The sequence below is a fragment of the Phalacrocorax aristotelis genome, chromosome 16 (assembly GCF_949628215.1).
Source record: "Phalacrocorax aristotelis chromosome 16, bGulAri2.1, whole genome shotgun sequence".
In the NCBI taxonomy this organism is placed as follows: Eukaryota; Metazoa; Chordata; class Aves; order Suliformes; family Phalacrocoracidae; genus Phalacrocorax; species Phalacrocorax aristotelis.
The window spans coordinates 4016361-4038994 of record NC_134291.1 but is presented as its reverse complement, the minus strand read 5'-3'; the positions used below and the strand labels follow the sequence as shown (position 1 = coordinate 4038994).

The 22634-nt window shown below is 51.9% G+C and overlaps 1 protein-coding gene and 1 long non-coding RNA gene across 18 annotated transcripts in view; one reads left to right on the top strand and one right to left on the bottom strand.

Annotated features, from left to right (window-relative positions):
* LOC142065342 (uncharacterized) overlaps window positions 1-12771 on the top strand; it is a 192285-nt gene extending 179514 nt beyond the window's left edge. For 13 of the 17 annotated variants that reach the window (XR_012663363.1, XR_012663371.1, XR_012663370.1 and 10 more), the window contains 2 exons: window positions 166-6129; window positions 6238-12771. This is a non-coding gene — a long non-coding RNA (uncharacterized LOC142065342). The remainder of the gene's footprint in view (window positions 1-165; window positions 6130-6237) is intronic. The other 4 variants (XR_012663369.1, XR_012663365.1, XR_012663362.1 and 1 more) reach the window with 3 other exon arrangements.
* The window catches only part of HS3ST3A1 (heparan sulfate-glucosamine 3-sulfotransferase 3A1), a 36698-nt gene continuing 26760 nt past the window's right edge, over window positions 12697-22634 (bottom strand). Inside the window, 1 exon segment of the mRNA XM_075111356.1 lies at window positions 12697-13420. Coding sequence (XP_074967457.1) covers window positions 12802-13420 — 619 coding nt within the window. The 3' untranslated portion in view covers window positions 12697-12801.

The window sequence follows — 22634 nt, the reverse complement described above, 5'->3', positions numbered from 1 at the left end:
AGCACCAGCCACTGGGGCTGGGGTGGGTTCTCCAGCCACTTTGGCCTCTGGGCTTGGAGTCAAGCCAGACTGAATCTCATCGAGGGGCTAGAATGAGGAGGGGGTAAAGGGCTTTTTTGAGAGCCATGAATAGCAGCTTTCATCAGCTGTCACTTCGCATTACAGCTGGCTCAACATGGAAATGCAGCTCTCCTGGGCGGAGAGGTTCCCCGTGCCTTCTGAGTCCCAGCCAGCTCCTTCCACAGTCTCATCTGGCTCTTTGGAGACTGAACCTTTCAGCTTGAAACTGCCTCAGTGACTGCTAAAGGGCTGGCCGGACCCACCAGCTGCAGGACACTAGCTTGCCCCTCGTTTGACAGCAAGGAGACGGGGTCAGAAATGACCAGGACCTTGCTGTGCTTGATATGAGTTGATGTGGATGATGCACGAATACAAACCGTTGCAGTCTGGAAGCAGTTCTGCAGCACCTAACCTGAGCACAAGGATGCCAAGTGCATGAATCTTCAAACAGGACCTTATGTATAGAGAGCTTTCTGCCAAAAGGTAGCAGGGAATTTGATGTAAAAACAGAAATACGCTTCAGTTGCCTTGGAATACAATATCCTCCTGAGCTGGCTTGCATATCGCTTCACAGAGATCGGCTGTCCACCGAACTACCAATACATCCCAAACTTGGCTGCGTTTCAGTGCTTGTGGGATGTAGTATAAAAAGAAAAGGAGGATGATTGAGTGTCTCTGTTTCCAATTGACCATGGTGCAAAGTGCCTAAATCTAAGCCTGAGGATGGAGCTACACCCTCTGTATATGGGTGGTTATAGGAGTTCTTGGTGTCATTTCTGGCTGGAGATGGGTGTGGTGGTGCTGGAAAGGAACATGAGCTTGGAAAAGGAGTTTCCAACAGGGAGCAGCCAAAGGAAACGGATAGTTTTTATGCCGATAAATTGGAACTGGGATTACAAAGGCAGAGAATAATTCTTATGCTCTGAAGCTCATTCATCTGCTTAATTCTGGGTTCGGGTGGTTGGTACGGGAAAGGATGGTGGCCAAGGGCTGAGCACAGAAGTCCCCAAACCCCATGTCTGACAGAATTATTCTTTTTTCTTAACTGAGCAGTGTGTGCGGGCAGCTCTGAGCAAGGAATATGCTATGCTGAGCGTGATGGCTGGTGCTTGCCAGTGCCCAGAGACGCCATGGGTGTGCGTGGGGGAAGAAGGGCTGGGAGGAAGGAGGAGGTGGAAAAGCCGCACTGCTCCAAGGCCAAGGTGGGGATGGAGCAGAGAAGGGGCGTGAAGGACAAATAACACTTCTGCAAGAGCAAGCCTTATAGAAACAGCTGGTGCACTCCAGTTCCTCGGTGTCTCCCCACCTGCAGCTCCCTTGAACCTTCCCTTTCATCCCTTCAATCTTTATTTCATTTGATTAATAAAAAACTTCTTTCCTTCTCCCAGCAGAGATACTGGAGCACAGCCCACGGGTTGGGAGTGGAGGGAGGGAATAGCTGCAGCTTGGCTTCTGCTCTCTGACCACCAGCCAGCTCCCTATCTCGGGATGGATCCAGCAGGAGCACGGGAGCTCGCATCCAAGAAGCCCCGGTGCTCTGCCAGGGCCACACAGGTAGCAAAGAGCCTGATAGAAAGTCAAGTGCAACATCTGGGAGTCTTTTTTTTTTTTTTCCTGTTGCCTCCCCTGTATTTCAGAGCAGTAACTCTGATGTGCATGGAGGGCTTGCCAGAGCTCAAAATGCTCCAGTCTCCCACATGAACACCCCTGTGTGTGCACAAACGCATGCCTGAGTCTGTCTAGGAAACCTGGATCAGAGGACAGCAACTATATTCTGGAGTAATATGTTGCCTGTGAGACCCTGAGGTCCGTTTAGGAGAGCGAACAGCAGGCTGTTCCATTTAGCTCTTTGTTCAGCCTCGGTGCTGCTGCCCCAGGGCAGAACGGGCCGGGGATTACCAATTCGGGGAACTTGTCGTTCTCCCTTCTCCTCCTTCTCCTGCGTCCTCCCCTAAGAGTCTGAAACTGCAGCTAGTAGATAAAGGAAGATAAGCCAAAATACTCCAGTGAGAAGGAAACGGATCCAGGCAAGGGGGAATTGGCTTCCCTTGCTGTGCATCAGCGATGCCCCACAGACTGCTATGTAATTTGCTTTCCCGTGTGCATCCCGGATGGTCTCGGGCTCCTTTGCAGGGAGTAGGAATCTGCCCTCTGGCTCTCCCCATAAGCCCTTGCCTGGCAGCACGGCTCTGGTCTGGAAACAGTCGGCATCGCTAAAGGGCTGTGCAGTCTTAACAGTTTGTGATGGTTTTTCCTGGTGCCTGTACAAGCCTTGGTGGGATGGAGACAAGCAGAAACCTTCCTGACAGCCAGTGCTCAGGCAGGGAAGCAGGATGCTGCTGGGAAGCAAAAGAGAAAACAGAGCCCGTGGGAGAGGAAGGAAAAGGCTAAGGCAGGCTCAAGACACGGAGCATAGTTTTAGGGCAACAGAGCTGGCTGTCGTGGTCGAGGACAGACGGGTTGGTTTCCTGAGCCCACAGAGCCCCATCCCTGTAACTGGGCGTTTTGGGCCATATTGACCCCCTACACAGCAGCGAAAAATGGTTTAGTTCCCACTTGTTCTGTGTTTGCAAATCAAGTACCTTAATAGGAGCCACAAGCTCGGGGAGGGGGTTTAACTCTTGTTTACTTGTCCAAAGGCTGGTCTGGCAATAGAAGTGTTGACTGAACCGTCCTTAGCGTGGCAGGGACAGGGCTGCCTCGCGCAGGGCTCGCCTTGCTGGGCGATTCGCAGTGCTGCAGGTGCCCAGTTTTCTTGTCTTTTAGGACGTTCAGGAAGAAAAGTGCAGAATCCCTTCTTTGTGTATTTAGAGGGCAAGGATTTGATACCAAGGATGGGCTCATACAAAACTTGGCTTCAGTTTTGGTGACGGTCTCTGAATGAACCATCGGTAACAGCGAGCCTCTGCCACCAGGCAAACACAGCCATGGATTTCACGAGTGGAATTGAGGCAAACAGTTGCAAACCTCTGTCTGGATGCGGCAGCGTTCGGTCTTTGTATTTCTTACTGGTGTTATTCCTGTTCCTGGTCTTACTTTGCGTTATTTATCCCCATCTTTGGTGGCTGTACTTAGCAGTGGTTGCAGAGATGACTGCAGAATGTTAAGAAGTCCAGATCTGCAAATTTTTTTCATGAATGCAGTCGCAAAGTAGAATTTGGTGTTTGCAAAGTGGTAATGATGGTGGTTCAAGAAATGAGCACATGCCTCAGATCTGATGCATTTCAGGAGGGGCAGTTAAGCATCTACAGTGCATCCAGTAAAGTTTGTTAGTAACTATTTCCAACTTCTTTCTTCCCGAGAGATGAGTTATCCAGCCTGGGAATGGGAGCACTGCCATGTGACTCGACTGAGTAATCACTAATATCAGTAAATAGCTTAAATAGATAATTTCCTAACAAAAGAACTAGCAAATTATGTTCCTGTGAGCCGTCCAGCTAAGAGACGGTGATGGAAGTGAAAAAAATAATTTCAGGAATTAATTGCGAGCAGAGGAGGCGGCCAGTGTCAGTGGTGCAGGAAAGACACAAGGGAAAAAAAACCCGATGGGAAAATATAATTTAAACATCCACAGAAGACATGCAAATGCAGCCGTTTGCTCAATGAGGGGCCTCTGGATTTTTTTCTAATGAACTCTAATGCAAAGAGGAAATTAAAAGAACTCTGTTTTCCACTCTGCCCGGTTGCAGAGCGTCTGCGCGGGGAGCGGGGCCGGTGCCAGGGAGGAGCGCCGTAGTGCCTGCCGGCGGGGGAGGGACTGGGCCGAGAAGGAAAGCTCCTGCTCGCAGGCTGACAAACGGCACTTGTCAGGGAAGTTTTGAAGTTTTGACCGAGTACTCTTGTTTGTTAAGGAAAGCAAACAACTAATTCAACAAAACGGAAACTTTAAGCAGGAGAGGATCAGCCTGGATAAACTTCTTGACCGAGTGTTTTTGTTTTTTCTTTTTCTGAAAGGCTCTTCCAAGATGGTCCAATAGCTGAGACCATTTCTGTTTTGAAATAGCAACATCCAGTTTTCTAGTCCGTAACACTTTTCATTTTGAATTGTAAGCTAAGTATAGCATGAATGGGGCTTCTTTGCCGAAGGTTTGGGAGAATTGAAACCAAATGTTTAAAAAGTTATCTATCCAAAATGCTTGGCTTGACTGAACTCAAACGACTGGTGTTTTTAAAAAGTTATAAACAATATTGAAATTCTGACTGTTTATCCCCATATGACTTGAGAATTGTTTACAATTTTTTAGACATTTTTCAGGAACTAAAAACCTGTTCCTCATGTATATTTATGCTGGCAGCTGCTACCTAAAGGGCAGCTCAGGTCCTCGAAAAGTAGAAGCGTATGACAATTTGCTCTTTAGTAAAGCTGGTAGAACATGGGGTGTCAAACCGGGATGAATGCCCTGGCCAGTCTGGGCAGCGGGGCGGCGGGGCAGCGGTTGCGGCTGCGTTCGGGCAGGCTCCTCGCGGCATTTCCCTCTGGTGCGCGGGTGCCGAGGGTCCAACGTGCGCCACGAACCCCGCGCTCTCGCCATGCTCTCCCTGTGAGCCCCTGGCTCCGGGGCACGCGGTGTCTGAGAGGGCTTCAGGTGGTTGAGGCTCCGACTTCGGACGCGCATGCCCGCGCTGCCTGGGAAATGAGCCACAGCTTCGGTTTGACCGAGGTGGGATCCGCACCCGGGATCTGGCCGCGCAGGGTGCTGTGCCCAGGGCTGGCTTCCAGCTGGACACTGGTCAGCTCTTCCGTTAATTAGCTTTTCTGAGGCAGGGAAAGCCTGGATTTGATCCTGATGGCAGATGTGATGATGCACACCAGCAGCATCTTCCAGGTGCCTCTTACGTGGTGTCTGCTCCGGATGACACGGCTTGTGCCAGCCAGGATATCTGCGGGCCAGGGAGAGCTCATGTGGCACCTCTTGCTCACCAGGACATACAGGGCCAAAATCCAGTTTATATGGGCAGAGCTGGCCGTGTCCTGAGCCCCAGCCCTGCCAGCAACTTCCATGGGTAGCCATACAAATAATTTCTTTATTTAACCTTGAATCTTCTCGTTGTGGAAAATGGAGTAATTTGGTCTCGGGCCAATACTGATTTTGAGTTACAGTGATCCACAGTGAGTTTTTTTAAATCACGGTGTAGTGATACTGTTGGTTAAATCTTTATAATTCCCATGGGAGGCGGCTAGAGACATGCCTGTGGGATAGGATAGGCCTCTGAATTGGGGTCCTTGGACTGTGGCTTCACTTTGGACAACAGACCCTGTCTGAGTTTAGCAGACGTGCTCTTTTGGTCAGAAAAGACGATTAAAAAACAAGTAGGAAATGGCTCCTGGCAATCCAGGAGATCCTGTGATGCTGCTGAACTGATAATGTGCTTGGAGGGCCCTGGCTGGCTGCTCTCCTCTGCCCCCGCCAGCCCTGCACCTCGCTGGATCCTGCCCTGGTCGCGGGGGGAGCCTGCGCCCAAAGCACAACCCCCCTGCGCCCCCCGAAGCCGCGGGGGCCGTTTCGCACCAGCAAAGCCCCGGCGAGCTGCAGACAAAGCAGCGTGCAGCTGCAGAAGTGTGCAGGGGCAGGTAATTAGATTCGTGGCTGCGTTCCGCTGCTTCCCTCTGTGCTCTTAAAGTTGTCCTTCTCGGGAGAATTTCTTCACTCCCTTGCCATCTCTTCTGCGCCCAGCCATGGGGGGTCTCCAGCAGTGAGCACTATAGAAAATCTATTGATTCTGTTCCATAAGCCCTGTACAAGGGAACGTAAGTGCTCCCCAGCCAATACCTCTCAGTCACTTCCTTTAGACGTTGCTCACATGCCCTAAATCACAGCTGTTGGTGAAAGAACAAAAGAAATGAGCTGGAGAAACTGTGGCTGAGCAGGTCTAATCCTGTCTACAACGTCACCGTTGCCCTGGCGTTAGCGGAGGGACTCACCGAAGCCAGGTGCTGGTGTGTCGGTGACGAAGGACCCTCCGTTACCGGCACTGTTCTGAGTTGCAGGAGAGGAGATTCGGCAGGGGAGACATGCTTGTGGCTGATAAGCTGCGTTTGAAGTTCCTCTGCTGCACTGAGGACCTCGGGTAAGACTCACACCAGCCAATTTGGCCTCCGTAAATGACACGGTTGCCTTAAGCACCGTGAGACGATGATCACTGTTATTAACCCTATCTAACGATGCTGAAATGCAGGTGGTGAGTCCTTCTTGAAGAGCTTTGCTTGGCTCCCAGCAGCTTTCGCCCTGAGCCAGGCTGTCTGTAGGTCATTTGTTGGTCATCAGAGTTGGAGGGTCCCCGGCTGAGCGATGCGCTCGAGGCTCAGCACAGCGTTGGCCTTTGCTAGCAACTTCACACCCGGCTAGACAACGCGTGCAAGGCTGCGTTCGCACGGCGCTGAGCCCGAGGGCAGCGCCGGCCCTGGGTTAATGAGAGCGTTCCCTGCGGAGCAACGAGCTGCGCTGCCTCCGGGACGGAGCGAGCTGGAGCCGCGCGCCAGCCCTCGCGCAGCGGTGTGGACAGGCGTAAGATGAAGGAGGTATCATTTTGTTTCAAAAGCCGTGGCTGGCCAACGTCTTAGGTAATAAATGCTATGAATTGAGGAATGCAGCCTTATTACTGCCTGGCGGAGGGGAATTCGTTCTGCACATTGGCTTCTCCAGAGTTTTCCGCTCAGGCGTCGTTGACTCCTTACCACCACATAGATATTTCTGTATTTCAGCAAAATTCCCCACTTCTAATCTGGATAGTCCTTGCTGGGTGGAGTGCAAAACCCACATTGTTAACTCCGGATAACAGTAATTAAAAGAAAATAAAATCAAAGGTGCTCAGAAAAGAAATGGAACATTTTTCTGTGGAAGCCAAAAGATTATATTAAACTTCAGCAGTTTAATAAAATATTATGAAGTTTGGGAGCATATTTTCCCTGCGACTTAATCTGTTTATACATCTAAAAAAGTAAATAGAATATCACTTTACTTGACCACACAGAAAACCTGATATACGGGGCTGCTCCGCTGTATATATTTCTTGGTAAATTGCTTCCACCTCGGGTTTCACGCAGTGCCCCGTGAGTTGGGTCCGTTCCTCTCCTACCAGGTCAGGGGAAAGCAGGAATTCATCAAACCTGGCGGCGAAAGGCTGCGGACGTGGCAGGGGCAGCGATGGCTCAGGGGGTGGATGGCGGGGGGAGCCGCGGAGACCTGACGTCTCAAGGTTTATTTGCAATCTAAAGAAAAGGGGTAGGACATGAAGCTTGCTGGAAAAACATGAAGTGGAAGATAAGAGGTCGTGGCAACGATGCCATTGATGCCACTGGGGAGTTCACAGCAGGCAGAGCCCCTCCAGCTGCTGGGGAGGTTTAGGAGACTAAAATCAGACGCAAGTGGGTAATTCTGTGTTTTCCCCTTTTTTCATAAACCTGCCCACACTTCCCAGGTTGCTGCCGCCAGCAAAAAGAGAGCACAGCCTCTCAGTACCCGTAAACTTTATTAAATGTGTGCTTTTTCATTCTTAAATTAAATTAAAATCAGTCTGTTTCATACTGAAATAGCACCAAAGGGAGAAGGATGACAGTATCACCAAGCGAAGGGGAGGGAGGAGAGAAAACCCAGAAACTGTTATATATGAACAAGAATTTTTTTAATATTAAAGAAAGGGGCAATTTTATTTTTTTCCTGATCTGGAGAGCTAACGTTGTGTATGCTCGTGTGTCTGTGGGAGGACCGAGGAGGCTAAGGATCAATGTTGGTCAAAATAGCTCAGTGCAGGGGAGGTATGGCCAAATCATCGCTGGAAATTTAACTTCTTAGCGCTGCACCCCAAAGACCACCCCGAATACCACGTAGAGGAGTCTCGTACATGGCACGTTGCTCTTTATATTCCTTTTAACTGTGTAAATTATTGGGTGGCAGCATTTCCTTAGGACTTGATTAAATTCCCCGTGGCATGAAATCAGCGCCAACTACAACGTGGACACGGCAGCCCGGTCCCTGCCCTTCCAGAAATCGCAGCGATGCGAATCACAGCAGCAGAGGGGCTGCTTTTTGTCTTGCCAAACTGCACTGGTAAAGAAAAACCCATTTCTCTGAAGTTTTCCAGGTGTGGCCAGTCGAAGCATGGTGCAAAGATCCTTCCCAGAGTTTGGGTTTGGCTGGAAGCAGCCGCTGCAGTGGGCTGAAGGGAGGTCTCACGTTCGGCTGTCTTTCTGAATTGGGCTCTACAAGCCTGTGCCAAAGCACGTCACCATCAGTGGGAAAAAACCCCTTGATTTTTGCAGAATAAGTGCACTACTCGTGCTCAGCATCCCTGCACCAAGGCTCATGGTGGTGCCTGCGCACCGGGGCCACGGTGCCGCGTCTGTGGGGCTGGGCTGGGCAAGGTGCTGTGCAAACCCTCAGCGGCCCCAGTAGCACCCGTGCAGTGCTGCAGACGGGGGGCGGTGAAGGAGGTGTGTCCGTCTGCTGAAAGGTGAATCTGGTGCTTGATGTTGTCAGGATGCTTTAGAATGTTTTTGGTATTTTTTTTTTTCTTCTTTTAGAAGAAATATTCTAAATATCTAAAAGTTGCATGGCATATAAGCTTCATCAGTACCTAATGGTAAATTTGATTATTGAAACAAGAAGAATTTTAATACACCTAATTAGTTTCTCATAGTTAATATATTGATTTTTCTGCCTTTTTTTTTTTAAATCAAACTCTATAGGTCATGGTGCTGGTTTTGGCTGGGATGGAGTTAATTTTCAGCACAGTAGCCCGTACGGGGCGGTGGTTTGGACTCGTGCTGGAGCAGCGTTGGTACCGGGGGGATGTTTTCGTTCTTGCTGAGCAGGGCTCACACGGAGTCAAGCCCTTTCCTGCCCCTCACCCCACCCCACCAGCGAGGGGCTGGGGGGCACAAGGGGCTGGGAGGGGGCACGGCCGGGACAGTGACCCCCACTGACCCCAGGGATGTCCCACACCACACGGCGTCAGGCTCAGCACACAGAGCTGGGGGAGGAGGAGGAAGGGGGGACGTTTGGGGTGACAGCGTTTGCCTTCCCAAGTAACCATCACGTGTGATGGAGCCCTGCTGTCCTGGGGATGGCTGAGCACCCCCTGCCCGTGGGGAGGAGGGGATGAATTCCTTGGTTTGCTTTGCTTGAGTGCGCGGCTTTTGCTTTCCCTGTTAAACTGTCTTTATCTCAACCCACGAGTTTTCTCACTTTTACCCCTCCGATCCTCTCTCCCATCCCACCGGGGGGGAGTGAGCGAGCAGCTCTGTGGGGCTGAGCTGTTGGCAGGGGTTAAACCACGACAGTCACTTTCATTTATATTTATAGCTACTTTTGCTTTCCCCTCCTAATACACAGCCTCAGTATGGTAGGCCTGGGAAGGGTGCAGTTTTTGATAGCCTACTTCCAATTCTTCTTAGGTTAAAATAACCTAAACTTCATGGCTGGCTTTTAAAATAAGCCTAAAGAGTTTAGAAGCTTAAATGTTATTAGAATTCAAAGCAATTTGATTGCGTGACCTCTTTTTAAAAGCCATTGTTCATACATGGAGGGATTTTCAAAAATACTTATGGCCCAGATCAAAAAAAATCAATTAGTTTCAGATCCCCAAATAGTTTTACTAGGTGTGCATCAAGGGATTCAAACCCTCCAAAATTAGTGGAAGTAAACCATTCAAGCATTTGTGGGAAAGGAGGCCTATGCAGCTGAGTTCAGTGTGCCGGGAAGAGCTTTTTAAAGGCACGTATGATAGTTAGGCTTGTGTATGCACCGAAGCTGTACTGATTTAATGGCAGCGATTTGGTGGCAGTTGTAGAAACGCATTTGTATGAAGGTGCTTTATATTGCTAGAGCTAGTTCAATATGGGGGGAGCAATCTGTAGCACTCTAATGCTCCTTTATACTAGTCTGAATGTGACCGTATGAGAGACAATAGCAATATAATGATATTGATTTTTTAAAATCATACTCTTAAGTGATATTTATACTTGTCAAAGGCATGTACAGATCAGCCTAACCTTAAGTCTCCTTGAAATACCAAAGAAACTACATGCTTAAATCTTCTTTTCAGCTTGGAAAAACCTCAGGTTTTGTGCCCTGGTAGGGCTGGCACCGTTCGGTGTGCCCGTGGGCGAGCGGCGCCTTGTCCTCGCCGCCAGCTTGGCTTTTGCACTTGGATGGAAGAGCACAGTGCGGGAGGGATGGTGGCCATCTCCCGTTCCTGCCCCAACGAGCCTTGCTGTTAGAAAGGTTTTCCCAATAATTAACCCTCATCCTTTTGGCTACAACCTAAGCCCTTTGATCTGGCCGGCATGGGCAGGAGCAGGTTGCTCCCCTCATCTCCAGTAGCACATTGGGGAGCCCATCACCGAAAGCCCAGTGCTGTTCCAACTTCTGATTTGGGAGCGTTGAGCTCCAGCAATGAGCTGCAGGGATCCCAGGAGGGACCGTGACCCCATGAAGCCAAAGCAGCTGCTTGACCATCTCTGATTTTCTCATGTCACCTCTTGCATGAGAACATTGAGGGGCTGAAGAGGTAAGAAAAAGGGGTGTTGGGGGGGTCTGTGTGATCCCTCATCTGCCTTTGCCGTAAGGTGTTTGCAGAAGGCAGTTACGTAAAATGTTTACCCAGATGCGGCACGGGACAGTGCCAAAAAGGGGCTCACAATGGGACACACTGGAACTAGAACGGTGGGAAGGGGTGAAGGTATCAGTGGAGGCAGCGAGGGTGGCACTGAGCTGTGCCGTGTCAGGATGGCAGCTGAGCACCGCCGGGCTTTGGTGCCACCAGCCCATCACCACCTCTCCACCAGCCAGGGCGTGGAAACCTGAGCTCAGGTAAGGTTTTGAGGTGAGAATGGTGGGAGGAGGTCTGGGGGGTCTCACAACACTAACGAAATTATTTTAATTACCTGGGGAATTGGGCCTTGCATGCAAAACCATGGGGGGTTTTGTCTTCAGGGGACAGGAAGGTCCCAGGACTCCGCATCCTCAGGACCGGAGGGAGGCACGCAGGGGTGGGTGGGAAGGAGGAGGCTCAGGGCAGCGAGGAGGGCATGTGGCTCAACCCCTGCCGTGGAACTTGCTGCCACGAGGTTGGGCAGGTACCAAGCTCTTTTCCTAACCTGTCAAGCAGGACAGCCCAAGGAAGAGACGACTCCCTCTTGGGTTAAATTGCAATTTCAGATCCAGTTCTCTTCAGACGCCTTGAAATCTCTGCTCTGCTGTGATTTTATTAAGGCCTTGTCTGGTGTGCTGGCAGCCAGCGAGCTTGGTCCCCACGCTTCTTCCTAACCAGATTACCAGGTGATCCCCCACTTTATTTTAGCATGCCAGGGGATTTTTAAAGTTAGACTCAGGAGAAGGAGCATCATCGTGTTGTGTTTATACAGCACCAAGTGATAATTATGCGCTCCTATAGTCCAGAAAATGCTGAAGATAAAGAGCCAGCAGATAAATGAGCCCACGGTAATACAAGATCCCGCTTCACCAATAGATTTCTGTCACTGAGACATTTCTACCAGCCAAAAAAGGTGATAAGGATCAAAGCAAAGAATTTAAAGCTCCTGGTTATTGCAAACAGGAGATTTGTTTTGCCTAACAATTTTTAAAGCCCGGCAGAACCAATGCTCTTGTTCCTGCTTCTCCCTGGATTCTCCTTCAGGAAAGGACAAGAAAACTTCCGTCATCTTCTCCTCAGTCTCTCCCCTTTCTGGATGTGATTTTTGTTAATTTTTTTTTTTTTCTTAACAACCCTTTCTCCAGTGTTTTCAGACTGGCCCCACTTAAAACATTCTTCATTGTGGCTTAAATAGCATCTACCAGACACGGTGAACTTGCTTCCCGCGTATGAGTGGTGGGGTGGTGGGTCCCCCATTACCTTCAGGACAGGAGTGCCGTGAGCAGCATCTCAGTGTCCTTGGCCATCACCCAAATCCCTTCAGATGGGCCCCCCTGGGAAAAGCGCTCTGCTGTCAGCGTAGCAAAAGGGGTGCAGGTTGCTGCCAATGGGGAGCGCTGGTGTAGAGCCAGCTCCTGCGAATGAGGCCTTTTGACTACCTGGTAATTTTCATCATCGAGTCAAAAGAATAATTCCTTTTCTTTCACTTTTGGCTACCAGCATTGTTTTGTCTAGAAACAAAACAAAGGAATATTGTTTTGGCTTCTATAAGATGAAAAATAAGTTTGGTTGATGAAAAGAGCTTGATTTAGTGGGGGGCAAGAGTTAAAAATTGCACAAATTAAAAAAAATTTCACCAAAGGTTTCGTGCAATAAAAAAAATCCCCTAAGGTAAGGTTTTGAAAGCCAAATTGGGTATTAAGCCTCTTTTGTTTCATTGTCAAAAGTGACTGAGGTCTGGTCTAAAATTGCATTTGCAAGCCAAAAAATCTGGCTGACCTTCCAGTATAGCCCTGAGCTCCCCCAAGCACCCCCGTCCCTTCTGGAGGTGGACCTGAGGACATCTAAAATTCACACCTGCTTTTTCCTTACAGAGAACGTGCTAAACCTGGGGCCCATCGAAGGAAGCAGCCAAGCTGTAGGTGATGTCAATAGGACCAGGTTGCTGTTCACAGCCTCCTTTTCTGGTCGGACACATCACCTCACCTCTGAGAGAAGGAAGAAAACAAAGCAGTGTCAAAAGAAAAATCAGAACAAACCATGTTTCAGCACAACTATTATTTTTTTTTCTGTATTTCCCCCCCTCTACTGATATGTAAAAAAAATATATATTATATTTTCATTTTCTTAAATTATTTTTTTTCAGCCTCAGTCCCAGCCGAAGTCCTGCCCCGTCATCTGGTAGAACTTCATGTTGAAGGGCCGGTAGAAGTCCCGCAGTCTCTGCACCACCTCCTGGTCTATGTCCGGGTGGGTCCTGCCCTTCGTCTTCCCCAGGCAGTGGGGTTTGCTGCTGCCTTCCGCCTTCTTCAGGCACGGGAACCCCTTGGTTTTGTTGAAGTAGAAGTGTTTGTCGGTGATGATCCTCTTGAGGCCCAGAAAGTCCTGGACCCTGCCCAGCTCCCCCGCGGGGTCGCTGATCAGCCTCTCCCCGCTGACGAAGAGGATCTGCCCGATGGGGAAGTAGAGGAGCCAGTTCTCCAGGTGCTTGGCGTAGATGCCAATCTGGATGGCGCTCCATGAGGTGTCGATGAGGCCCGTAGTCCTGTTTTTGAAGGTCAGGCTCTCAAAGGTGGGGATATCGGGCTTCTTGGAGAGCGTCTGGGTGTAGTCCGAGATGGCTCTGGTCACGGGGTCCCGCACCACCACGATGAGCTTTGTGCCCTTGGACATGGAGGAGATGCGGGCGGGGGCCTCCTTGGTGACAAAGTAGCTGGGGGTCTTCTCCATGGTGATCTGCCCCTCCAGGGTCCTGGGCATGAGGTCCCTGAGAGCGGAGGAGAGAGGGACGCGTTAGTGCCGAATGCCCTGGGCGGGGTAGGGGAGCTGAGCACAGGCACTGCTCCGGGGATGTCCCGGGTACCAAGGGCAGGATGCTCCCGAGCCTCGCGCCTCCAGCCCAGCTTGCTTTCCTCCTTGCGTGGATAGTCAGGAGGTTCTGATTCAGCAAAGCATCTAACGCACTCCTGATTTCCCACTTCCTTTGGCTGCCTATTTACCAAGAATTAGACCTAAACCTATGTTGCCTATCCAAGGCTTATAAGGGGCTTCTTGACGGGGATCTCACTTCCCTTCTTGCCATGGCACTGTAAGAACAGAGCACATCTTTACAATCCTAAAGTCCTATCCCTTTAAATTTCTCCCTGCCCACACTGGGGTTTCCTGCACATTGGCTTAAATTCCCTGGAATAACAGTGAATTTCTGGAGTAACAACACTCCCTTCCTGCAGGGTGCAAGGGATTTTCAAGGGCCAGGATGTAAGACTCTATCTTCTGGCATTTTCAAGGTGGCAGCATGCTGATGTCATGTAAAAATGTGCAACATCAGCCCCCTGACCTCAGTGATTTCCTTCTTCCACCCAAAGAAATCCTACACGCAGGCTGCTTCGGGAAGCTCTCCCAGCCGGGAGCAGGAAGGGGCTTGGGGCTTGGGCCAGGGTCCATCCTGCTCCATGGTCCCCTTGAGAGCTCAAAGTCCTCCTGGGCCAGGCGTTGGGTATGATTTGTTGAAGGACCACAGGATTTGGCCGCAGCAAAACCTGAGCTCCTCAGGGTTCAACAAGCCAGGAAGGTGGAGGAGCCACGTGAGCGGCTGCCTGCCCCTCCTGGGTGCTCGCAGCTCCTCTCCTTGCCTGCCACACCACATCCCATCCCCTCACATTTGCATCGCCCCATAGATCACCCCCGGACAGCAGCCAGCATCTGCAAAACACCAGTGATTCACAACATCATCCTTTGGTTACACAAACCCATCCCTCCTTCCAGGCTCTCAGCTGAGAGCTGAGTTTTCCTCTCTGCAGCTTGGTCTCCTTCCAACAGTCCGGGCCTTCCTGGGGGAGTGGGAGATGGATGGGGGGGTGGCGCCAGCGAGGGTCACCACCATGCTGCCAGCAGTTCTCATGGCAACTGCGCTCCCAGCTCCTGAGGAGCAGGGACCTGCATCTCCCCACGCCCTGACCCCACGTCTTTGACCTTGCCGCAGTCGCGACACCCGTGTGCCGTGATGAACTACTCCCCGCCTGCGTTACTGTTGCTGTCCTGCAGCAGCAACATCTGGTTTGCAAACTTGTGCAGTATGCCAGCAAAATTAAACTCATCTATCAAGAAAAGCAACAATGAAAAGCCAACAACAGCTAAAAACACCAATAACAACCAAACCCCAGGCTGAGTCGTTATGTTACAAATCAGGCAGCGAGGATTGACCCTTCCTAAAGCAATTCGTTCTCTTTGCAACCACATAAAGCCTGAGCAAACACATGGTCCTAGAGAAGCCAAATACTTGCTGGTCTTTGCTGAGGGTTTCTGCTCAGGGGACACTCCCTGAATGAGGGACACTCAGGCTGGAGAAGAAACAAGCTGAGGGGCACGCGAGAGCTCTCACACATCCTGAAGGATGTGAAGATATACAGGTAATCACTGCTGACACTAAGGATGGAGACACATTGAAAACCAGCAGGAGGATGGCCTTTGCCCAGCAGACACACAATTCTACAGTGGGATTTGCCATCACCTGATGCTGCAAAGGCCAAAAGTGTAAATGGTTCAGAAACAGACTGGCCAAATTCCTGGTGGGTGAAATGAGTTGGTGGCACTGAAACGTGAGGGTCCCGGAGCCGCTTCAGCCACAGGGAGTCCCCAACCCTGACTGCTCTCAGCTGGGAGGAGATAACAGGAGAAGGAGCCCGACAAACCACCAGCTTTCGTACACTCCTCTGTAGGTACCTGACACCAGCCACTATCTGGAAGAAGGTGCTGGGCCGGGTGGCTCTTTGCTCCGGCCCCGTGCAGCTGCTCATATGTTTTTTTGCTCAGGGCAATCTCATGAATCACTTTTCCCCCGCCATGTGCACCAAGCCCACACTTCTCAGGCGTTGTGTTGTTGCCCTCAGGTTTGGAAACCCTGCAATGACTGAGTCATCCAGAAGCACCTGAACCCTTGAAAGGGTGAAGGAACCAGGATGTACCCCCTTTCCCCACCGTCTGCGGCTCGGTCCCCAGCTGGTCCCTGCCCCTGTAACATCGCCTCGTGCAACCGCAATTTGCTGTTGAGTAAGAGCAGGAGCAACTGAACCGGCAGCAGGGTGAGGGCAGCGGGAAGGCGAGCTGACTTCTGTTTGTGTTTTGATAAGTGTTGAAATCTCCGCTGTGTCTTTCCAAGGAGGAGATTAACCCCTTTCATGGCGAGGCTGCAGCACAAAAGCTTTCTTCAGCGCCCAGGAATGAGCACGAACCTCCGCTGCCAGGGCTGGTGGGCAGGGACACGCCAGGAGCCACAGGGAATGTGCTACCACAGCTTTTGGGAGATTAATTAATTACAAAGGGCATCTTTCATGGACGTAAACAGTTGCCTGGAGGCCTCCCTGGACTAATGGCATCTGGGTTTTATTGCAAAAGAGCCACTTGAAAAGACAAGAACCACAAAAATGTTTTTGGCAAGAGCAGCCACCAGTGGGCCTTGCCAGAATAAATGGATTCTGTTATTTTAATTTTAGTAGAGCTCGGGGCTTTATTTAATTACTTAATAGGGGAGGAAGACTTTCCTCAAAGGGAGCATTTCGGCTATGCATGCATATTCGTAGCTGGCCTTTTGCAGGTCCATACTGTCTTCCCAGAAAGTCTGAGAGGGCCAGTCCTGTGTCCGGCCAAAGCACCCAGAGGTAGCTCACGGGGCTGCTGCTCGCAGGGGGTTGTGGCCCCTTCCCCACCCCAGTGGGCTTTGCAGGCCTTCACTCTGGTAATGCAATGGGTTGGATTTGTTTTCCCCTGGAGCCACTGCAGCAAACCCTCCAGCACCCAGGCAGGGTGGGAGAGGCGCAGCTGCAGGGTCAGCTGCCTCGGCTGGCAGGGTGATGCTGGGCAAGGGCTGAGCACCAGGGGCTTACGGGTCCCAGCGATGCGCATGGTGCTGCTCTGGGCTTTCCTGATGCACCCTGGTGGTCCAGGCCTTGATATCAGCACTTTAGTGCAGGGGTCACATAAGGACATCGCAGTTAACAGTCTCCCAACCCTCAGACACTCCTGGTGTGGGAACTGATCTTTGGTGTCATGTTTATTACGGCTTTTATACTCTTTATTGAGGGTACAGTGATGCCTTTAAAAAACTTGTCTTTAAGTTTCCCAGGGCAAGCAGGGTGTTGGCTCAACCCTGGAGATCATGGTCCACCGAGATGCCACCTGATCTCAAGTCCATGATCTTAGCAAGAGCACACCTCTGGGGAAGAAAATATCACTTTATGTCAAGAAACCAGAATAACATATCGGGCTCCCTCCTTACAAGACTGAGACCCAAGGGTTGAGACTTTCTGGAAATTCAGCTTGGAGGAATGGAAGCAATGATACATGTGGTGTTTGCCACCAGCCTGCATGCGTACGCCCCCTCAGCTCCATCAGGGGATGGGAAATGGGTTAAAGCAGCTCTTTTGCCTCAGCTGACTTGTGCTGCTGTCCCACCAACTCAAAGCAGCGGGAGGTTAGTGAGAAAACAAGCCTTGGTTGTTCCAGAAATGAGATTTTTGGGAGGGGATGGCCTGTTTCATGTACAAGAGGCAGCCCCGTGCTGCTGTGTTTCCCACAGACGTGGGAGCTGCTCGTGGTGCTGGGTCCAGAAAACTCAAGGTGAACTTGCTGTGTGAAGTCCACTTGCTGCTTTGCTCCCAGCTGGACCAAGCCATGTCTTGCTCAGGACCTCCTTTGCAGCGTACAAGGCATTAAAATCACTGGGGATGGCCTTGCTGCAAGGCTTTCCCACATAAATTTAGTCCAGCTCTCTCCCGGAGGGAGGCTGAAGTCGGCAGTTAAGGGCAGCTCTTCACCAGGCCTCACGCCATTGCAACCCAGCGTGATAAATAAAGCCGCTGTCATTACAGCGGTCAGCCCCACATGTTCTTTGGTCTCTAGTCAGACCTGACCCAATCTTGGGCTAAGGGCAGGACTCATCTCCTCTTAACCCCAGAAGGTGAGTGCCTTCTCCTTGGCAGTCCTAGTATGACTTTTTAAAAATAATCAGCCTACCAGAGCTCAGTATCCAGGCTAGAGGGATTGAAAAAATCATCCAGAACAAGGTGTGCCAGCCTGATGCTGTAAAGAGGAGCCATGGTGTCACTCCCTGTGCTGCCAGGGTCAGCACTGCTGTGTCGAGGCAGTGCCTCACCCGTGGGGTCCCGCACACCCTTCTCCACTGGAATGCACGGCCAGGTCTACCTCAGGCTCAGCTGCAGCAGAAAAGTGAGCTTGTGCACTGCCTGAAATGGCAGTTGCAATATAACCGAGGAGGAGGAGGATGCAGAGACCAGGTTTGGCCCAGCACAGGGATTCGGAGCTTGCAGCAACACAGCTCCTCGGTGCTGCAGCACAGAACAACCCAAGGCAAAGGAGCAGCAAAGGAGAAAGATCAGTCCCCTGTTCACGAAGTACTGATGTCCTGGTCCCAGCACCAGCCAGCTGGGGGTGGCTGAGATGTGGGCACACGCCCAGCCCATCCCGGGGCAGTCACCGCTTCGCTCGGTGCCGGAGGGGCAAGCGGAGCGGGTCTGCAAGCACCCCAGCAAACACGGCAGAGGTATAGCCCGAAAGTGCAAAACCACCATCAACCAAGACCTGAGATGTAGAAACACCCGCATCTACATGGTAGTGGCAGCTCGGGGACATTGCTCGTGTCCCTGGCCCCCTCCAGCATGCGGCTGGGCTGATGTAGTGCTCTTCCCACCCGTCTGCAGCAGCACAGAGGCAGCGAAGGAGGAGCTGCTGCTGCAGAGCCTCCTTCCCTGGCATGCCGATGTTTACCCTTGCCTTTGGCCGTGTTCCCACTGACCTGGCCGCAGCCCCGACAGGACACGCAGGCCGGGAACTATCTGCTGGATAAAGGATGAGAATGAAGCAGAAACGTGAAGCCGGAGTTTCGCACGGCCTGTTTACACAGAGCTGGGCTTTCCGAAGGTACAAAGTCATGAAGGCGCTGGTGATTTTAACTATCAGTCAGGATCTTTCCATTGTGCAGCCTGCAAGTTGCAGCGGGGTTATGAGGCACCCCAGGTGCAGAAGGGCATTGCTTTCCCCCACTCTGCACGCCAAGACACCGTCCCTGGACAGCCCAGGCTGGGGCACACCTTGCTCCAGCCTCCAGGTGCTTTTTCCATCTGAGCCAAAACCCTAAACTACAGGTCCAAGCAGTGGGATCACCCAAAGAACCGGTGGGGAAGGAAAGATGCCGGGCAGATATTACAGACTCCAAGGAGGCTCACTGGGATGTTTCCATGGCTCGAGGTGAGTTGCCACTGAACGTGCTAATGAACACCTTAGAACAAAGGAGAAACCTGCCCTCTGTTGCTTTTTGCCCTGCTCAGCTGAAGCCAGATGCGGTTTGGTTTTGCTCCAGCTTCAATGGCCAGGGTTTGGCTGGGGCTTGGAGCGCCCCAGCCTGCAGGAGCGGTGGGAAAGGAAGTCTCTTGTGGTGGCAAGTGTTGCCGTTAAGGAAGTGCCACCGAAGAGGTCATCACAGGAAAAACCATATCAAAGAAATGCTGCTCTTTCCAAAAGAGCCCAACAGCTCTGCAGTCAGCTGCGGGGCCTTGAATCCCACGGAAGAGCCTTTCCGGCAAGGAAGGGCCAAATCTGCTCCCAGAAACATAACATGGGGTCACAGGGAGGACTGGACACTCTCCCGCCAGCAAACACCCGGCCCGAGTCCTGCCTCTGCACCATGAAGCGACAGCATGGTTAAAAATGAAATTGGCTTGTTTGTGCAAAATTATGTGGTCTTTGTGTATGGGAGGAAGAAGAGAAGGAGGAGAGAAAATGCATTTACCTCCGGGAGCTAGCAGCGTTCAAGGTTCAAATCTTGAGGGACCGACCCCCCCCCCCCCGCTTCCATCAGTCACCCAAAAAACCAAGCAGCTACTGAGATGGGCCTCTCGTGCCCGCTAGTCCCACTTGATGGTGTTTTCTGCCTCATTCGTGTGCTGCCTTCTATTTGTCAGGTGTTAAGTGACCGTTACAGATGCTATGGCGAGGCTGGGAGAACAGAGCAGAGAGGGAAAATTAACCGGCTGAGGGGACGGACTTCACCTCTCACTTCTCTATAGAAATGCTGCCGGAATTTCTGTCGCCAGGACGGGGCACAAGTGTGGATGTAACACAGCTGGCAGCCCTGGGGGCACACGCAGCCTTCTCCAGCATGAAGCTGTTGAACAAGGAGGATGGGGAAACTGAGGCACAGCAAGCAGCCTCACGCACCCAAAGCGGCGTGCCTTGCTCCCTGTGCTACTGCAGCCACCGGCAAGTTGTCTTCTCCTTCCCCCACCACCGTTTCTCTTCCAGATCATTTTAAGTAGTGACTCTGCAACAGAATTTCCTAAAAAAAAAAATCAAATCCTGCTATATCACAAGCAGTTGCTTTCCCCTCCGCCCTCGAGCCCACACTCCCAGAAGTACCATTACAGTGTGTACAGGCGATCGACAAGAAAAATGCTCTGGCGAGAGGGATAACTTGTTGTAACCAGTAGCGTGTATGGATATATAAATTAAAAAAAATGCTGCCTAAAGAGATGAACGTGTCCTTCCCATGAGGCCGGTGTCTCAGACCAGGGGCTGTGCTGCCCTGGCAGCTCTACCAAGGCTCTTCATTTGCTTTGATGAGCTGTGAGGGCACATCGGAGTTAGTTGAGCCTCCTGCTTTGCTTTCCTTTAGCTGTCAGGTGAAATCAATAAATGGAAAAATGCATTTCAAGAATCTGATAAAAATTTAAAAAAAACTTCCAAGAAAAGTTGTGGGCCTGAGGAAGCTGAAAGGAGAGTGGCAAAAGATCAGAGAGGTCTGGAAGGAAAAAAAGGAAATCACTCATTGCGTTGCTGGAGGTAAAATCTAGTCCAACTGACGTTATATCAAAGGGAGACTCTTCCCATTGGCTTTAACGAAGGACGGATTGGGCTGAGGTTGGAGCAAAATAAGAGGCAGGACTGGCCCTGGGAGGGGACAAGGAAGACCGTGGGTCTCTCCCATCCCCACCTGCCCACTGCCGAGGCACTTTGTGTGAAGGTAACACTCAGGAAAATCTAGGTGTTACTGGGGGGCAGCCTACAACCACCGTCATCTCCCAGTGGACACCTGCACCCCCGCAAAGCAACTGCAGTGCAGTCACGGGCCTTGGGTTTTCTTCTGTCCCCACAGAACCACTGCAAACCATGCGGGAAGCGTGCATCACCTTCTGGGATAATCGTGGCTCTGCTCCCTCGGCTGTGGTTGGAAAGACATCCAGCAGGACTGCTTCGTTTCTACAAGCAGTAGATGGTCCCTGGGTTATTTGCTCCCTGAGGTGTGCTGAGTTGCCTCCTGCCACCTTGGCACACTCCCCGTGCCCAGCTTGTTGAGGTCCCTCCCAGGACACAGGTTTTATATTATCCCCAAGACTCCAGAGGGGTTTAAAATCAAAGCATACATGAGAACAGGGCCTTGCTGCGTTGAGCTGTGCTGGGATGAAAGGGCAGGTCTCAAAGTACACGGGGCGTATCATCACTTTTAGGCACTTAGGAAATACCCCAAAACCCAGACCTGGTGGCAGGCAGCTGGCCCTGAGCGCTGGCACCTGCACTGGAGCCCGGGCTGCAGGGACGGTCGCTGCTGGGTGCTGCAGGCACAGCCCTGGCCGCAGGCATCGCTGCAGGGGATAAACGGGGCACACCGTTAATATGCCACCTTCCTCAATAAAATGCCCTCGCAGAGGCAGGGCCTCTCCTCTCCCCACCCCCGGAATCAGCCTGCTCTGTGCTTGCTGCTGGCGCACAGTTCGCGGTGTTGGGGGCTCCTAAGCGCGTCCTTACGGTAGATGTTGGCGTTTATTTGAGCAAGTCTCGGTATTTATGTATCTCATTACATCTGCAGCCAGCAGCATCTGTTTCCATGCTGTATCTGTCAAGCAGCATCTTGTCAGCGGAGCTGCCTTCCCATCCCTCCCACCTCTCCTTCCAGTTAAGCTCCCTCCAAAGTTTAGGAGACGGCTGACAGCCCGACTCAGGATGCAGCCAGCAGCCGTGGTGCAAACCTCTCAGCCCGCAGGGCCACGGGGACCCCGCGGACGCATGCCCTGTCCCCATCCAAACCCCCGGCAGCAACCAAAGCCAAGCGTCCCGGCCCCAAGGGTGGGTCTGTCCGGGGCAGGGTGAGACAGAAGGACAAGGCAGGCAGCCGTGCCCACCCAGGCGCCCATGCTGTGCCATCAGGCGTCCCAGCAAAGGCGTCTATGAGCAAATCCAATGCAGGGGCTGTGCCAGGCTCTCAGGGGGCCCTCAGCTGCTCTGCTCCCTGCCACCAGCTCCTTTAACCACTTCTTCGGCATTTAAGAAAAGGCACTCGAGCAATCTCACTGCCTCCAAGACAGGGACTTGGACACTAGGCTGTCAGTACCATGTCCACAGGAGTAACAGCTGGTGTCACCCTGTCCCAGGATCACAGCCGGGAAGCCTTCTCCTTCCCAAGGAGCTGTGAAACCCATCAAAGAAGGGCTGTGGAGAAAGTGGCTTGTTTGCACGGGCTGTGGCTGATCCCTCCGCAGGTGGAGACTCTCCTTCCGGATCTCGGGGCCATGACCTTCCTCAGGAAGAGCAGGAACAATCCCTGGCCCACGGCAGGGCAGCTGCCGCCCCGCGGAGCCGGGACCGAGGCGACCCGGCAGGAAGCGGCAGTGTCCCCAAGATAAGGGCTTCTTTCTGCCCCCGAGAGCCACCCGTACAAGCAGGCACACACGTAGCTTCACATCAGCTTCCCCAGCCCTGGGGCGATGGGGCCGCAGGGCCTTTCGAAGGGGCAGGGGAGCATTTGCACGCAGAGAGGAGCTGCACAGGAGCCCTTGCTCAACAGCACTGTCGCCCCGCTGTGCTTTCAGCGCTTGGCCCCTGCCCCGGGAAGGGAGATTGCACTGATCAGAGCTAATTACAACACACAAGCCTCCTGCCTAATTGCTCTGATTAATTATTGATGGGAGGGCTGC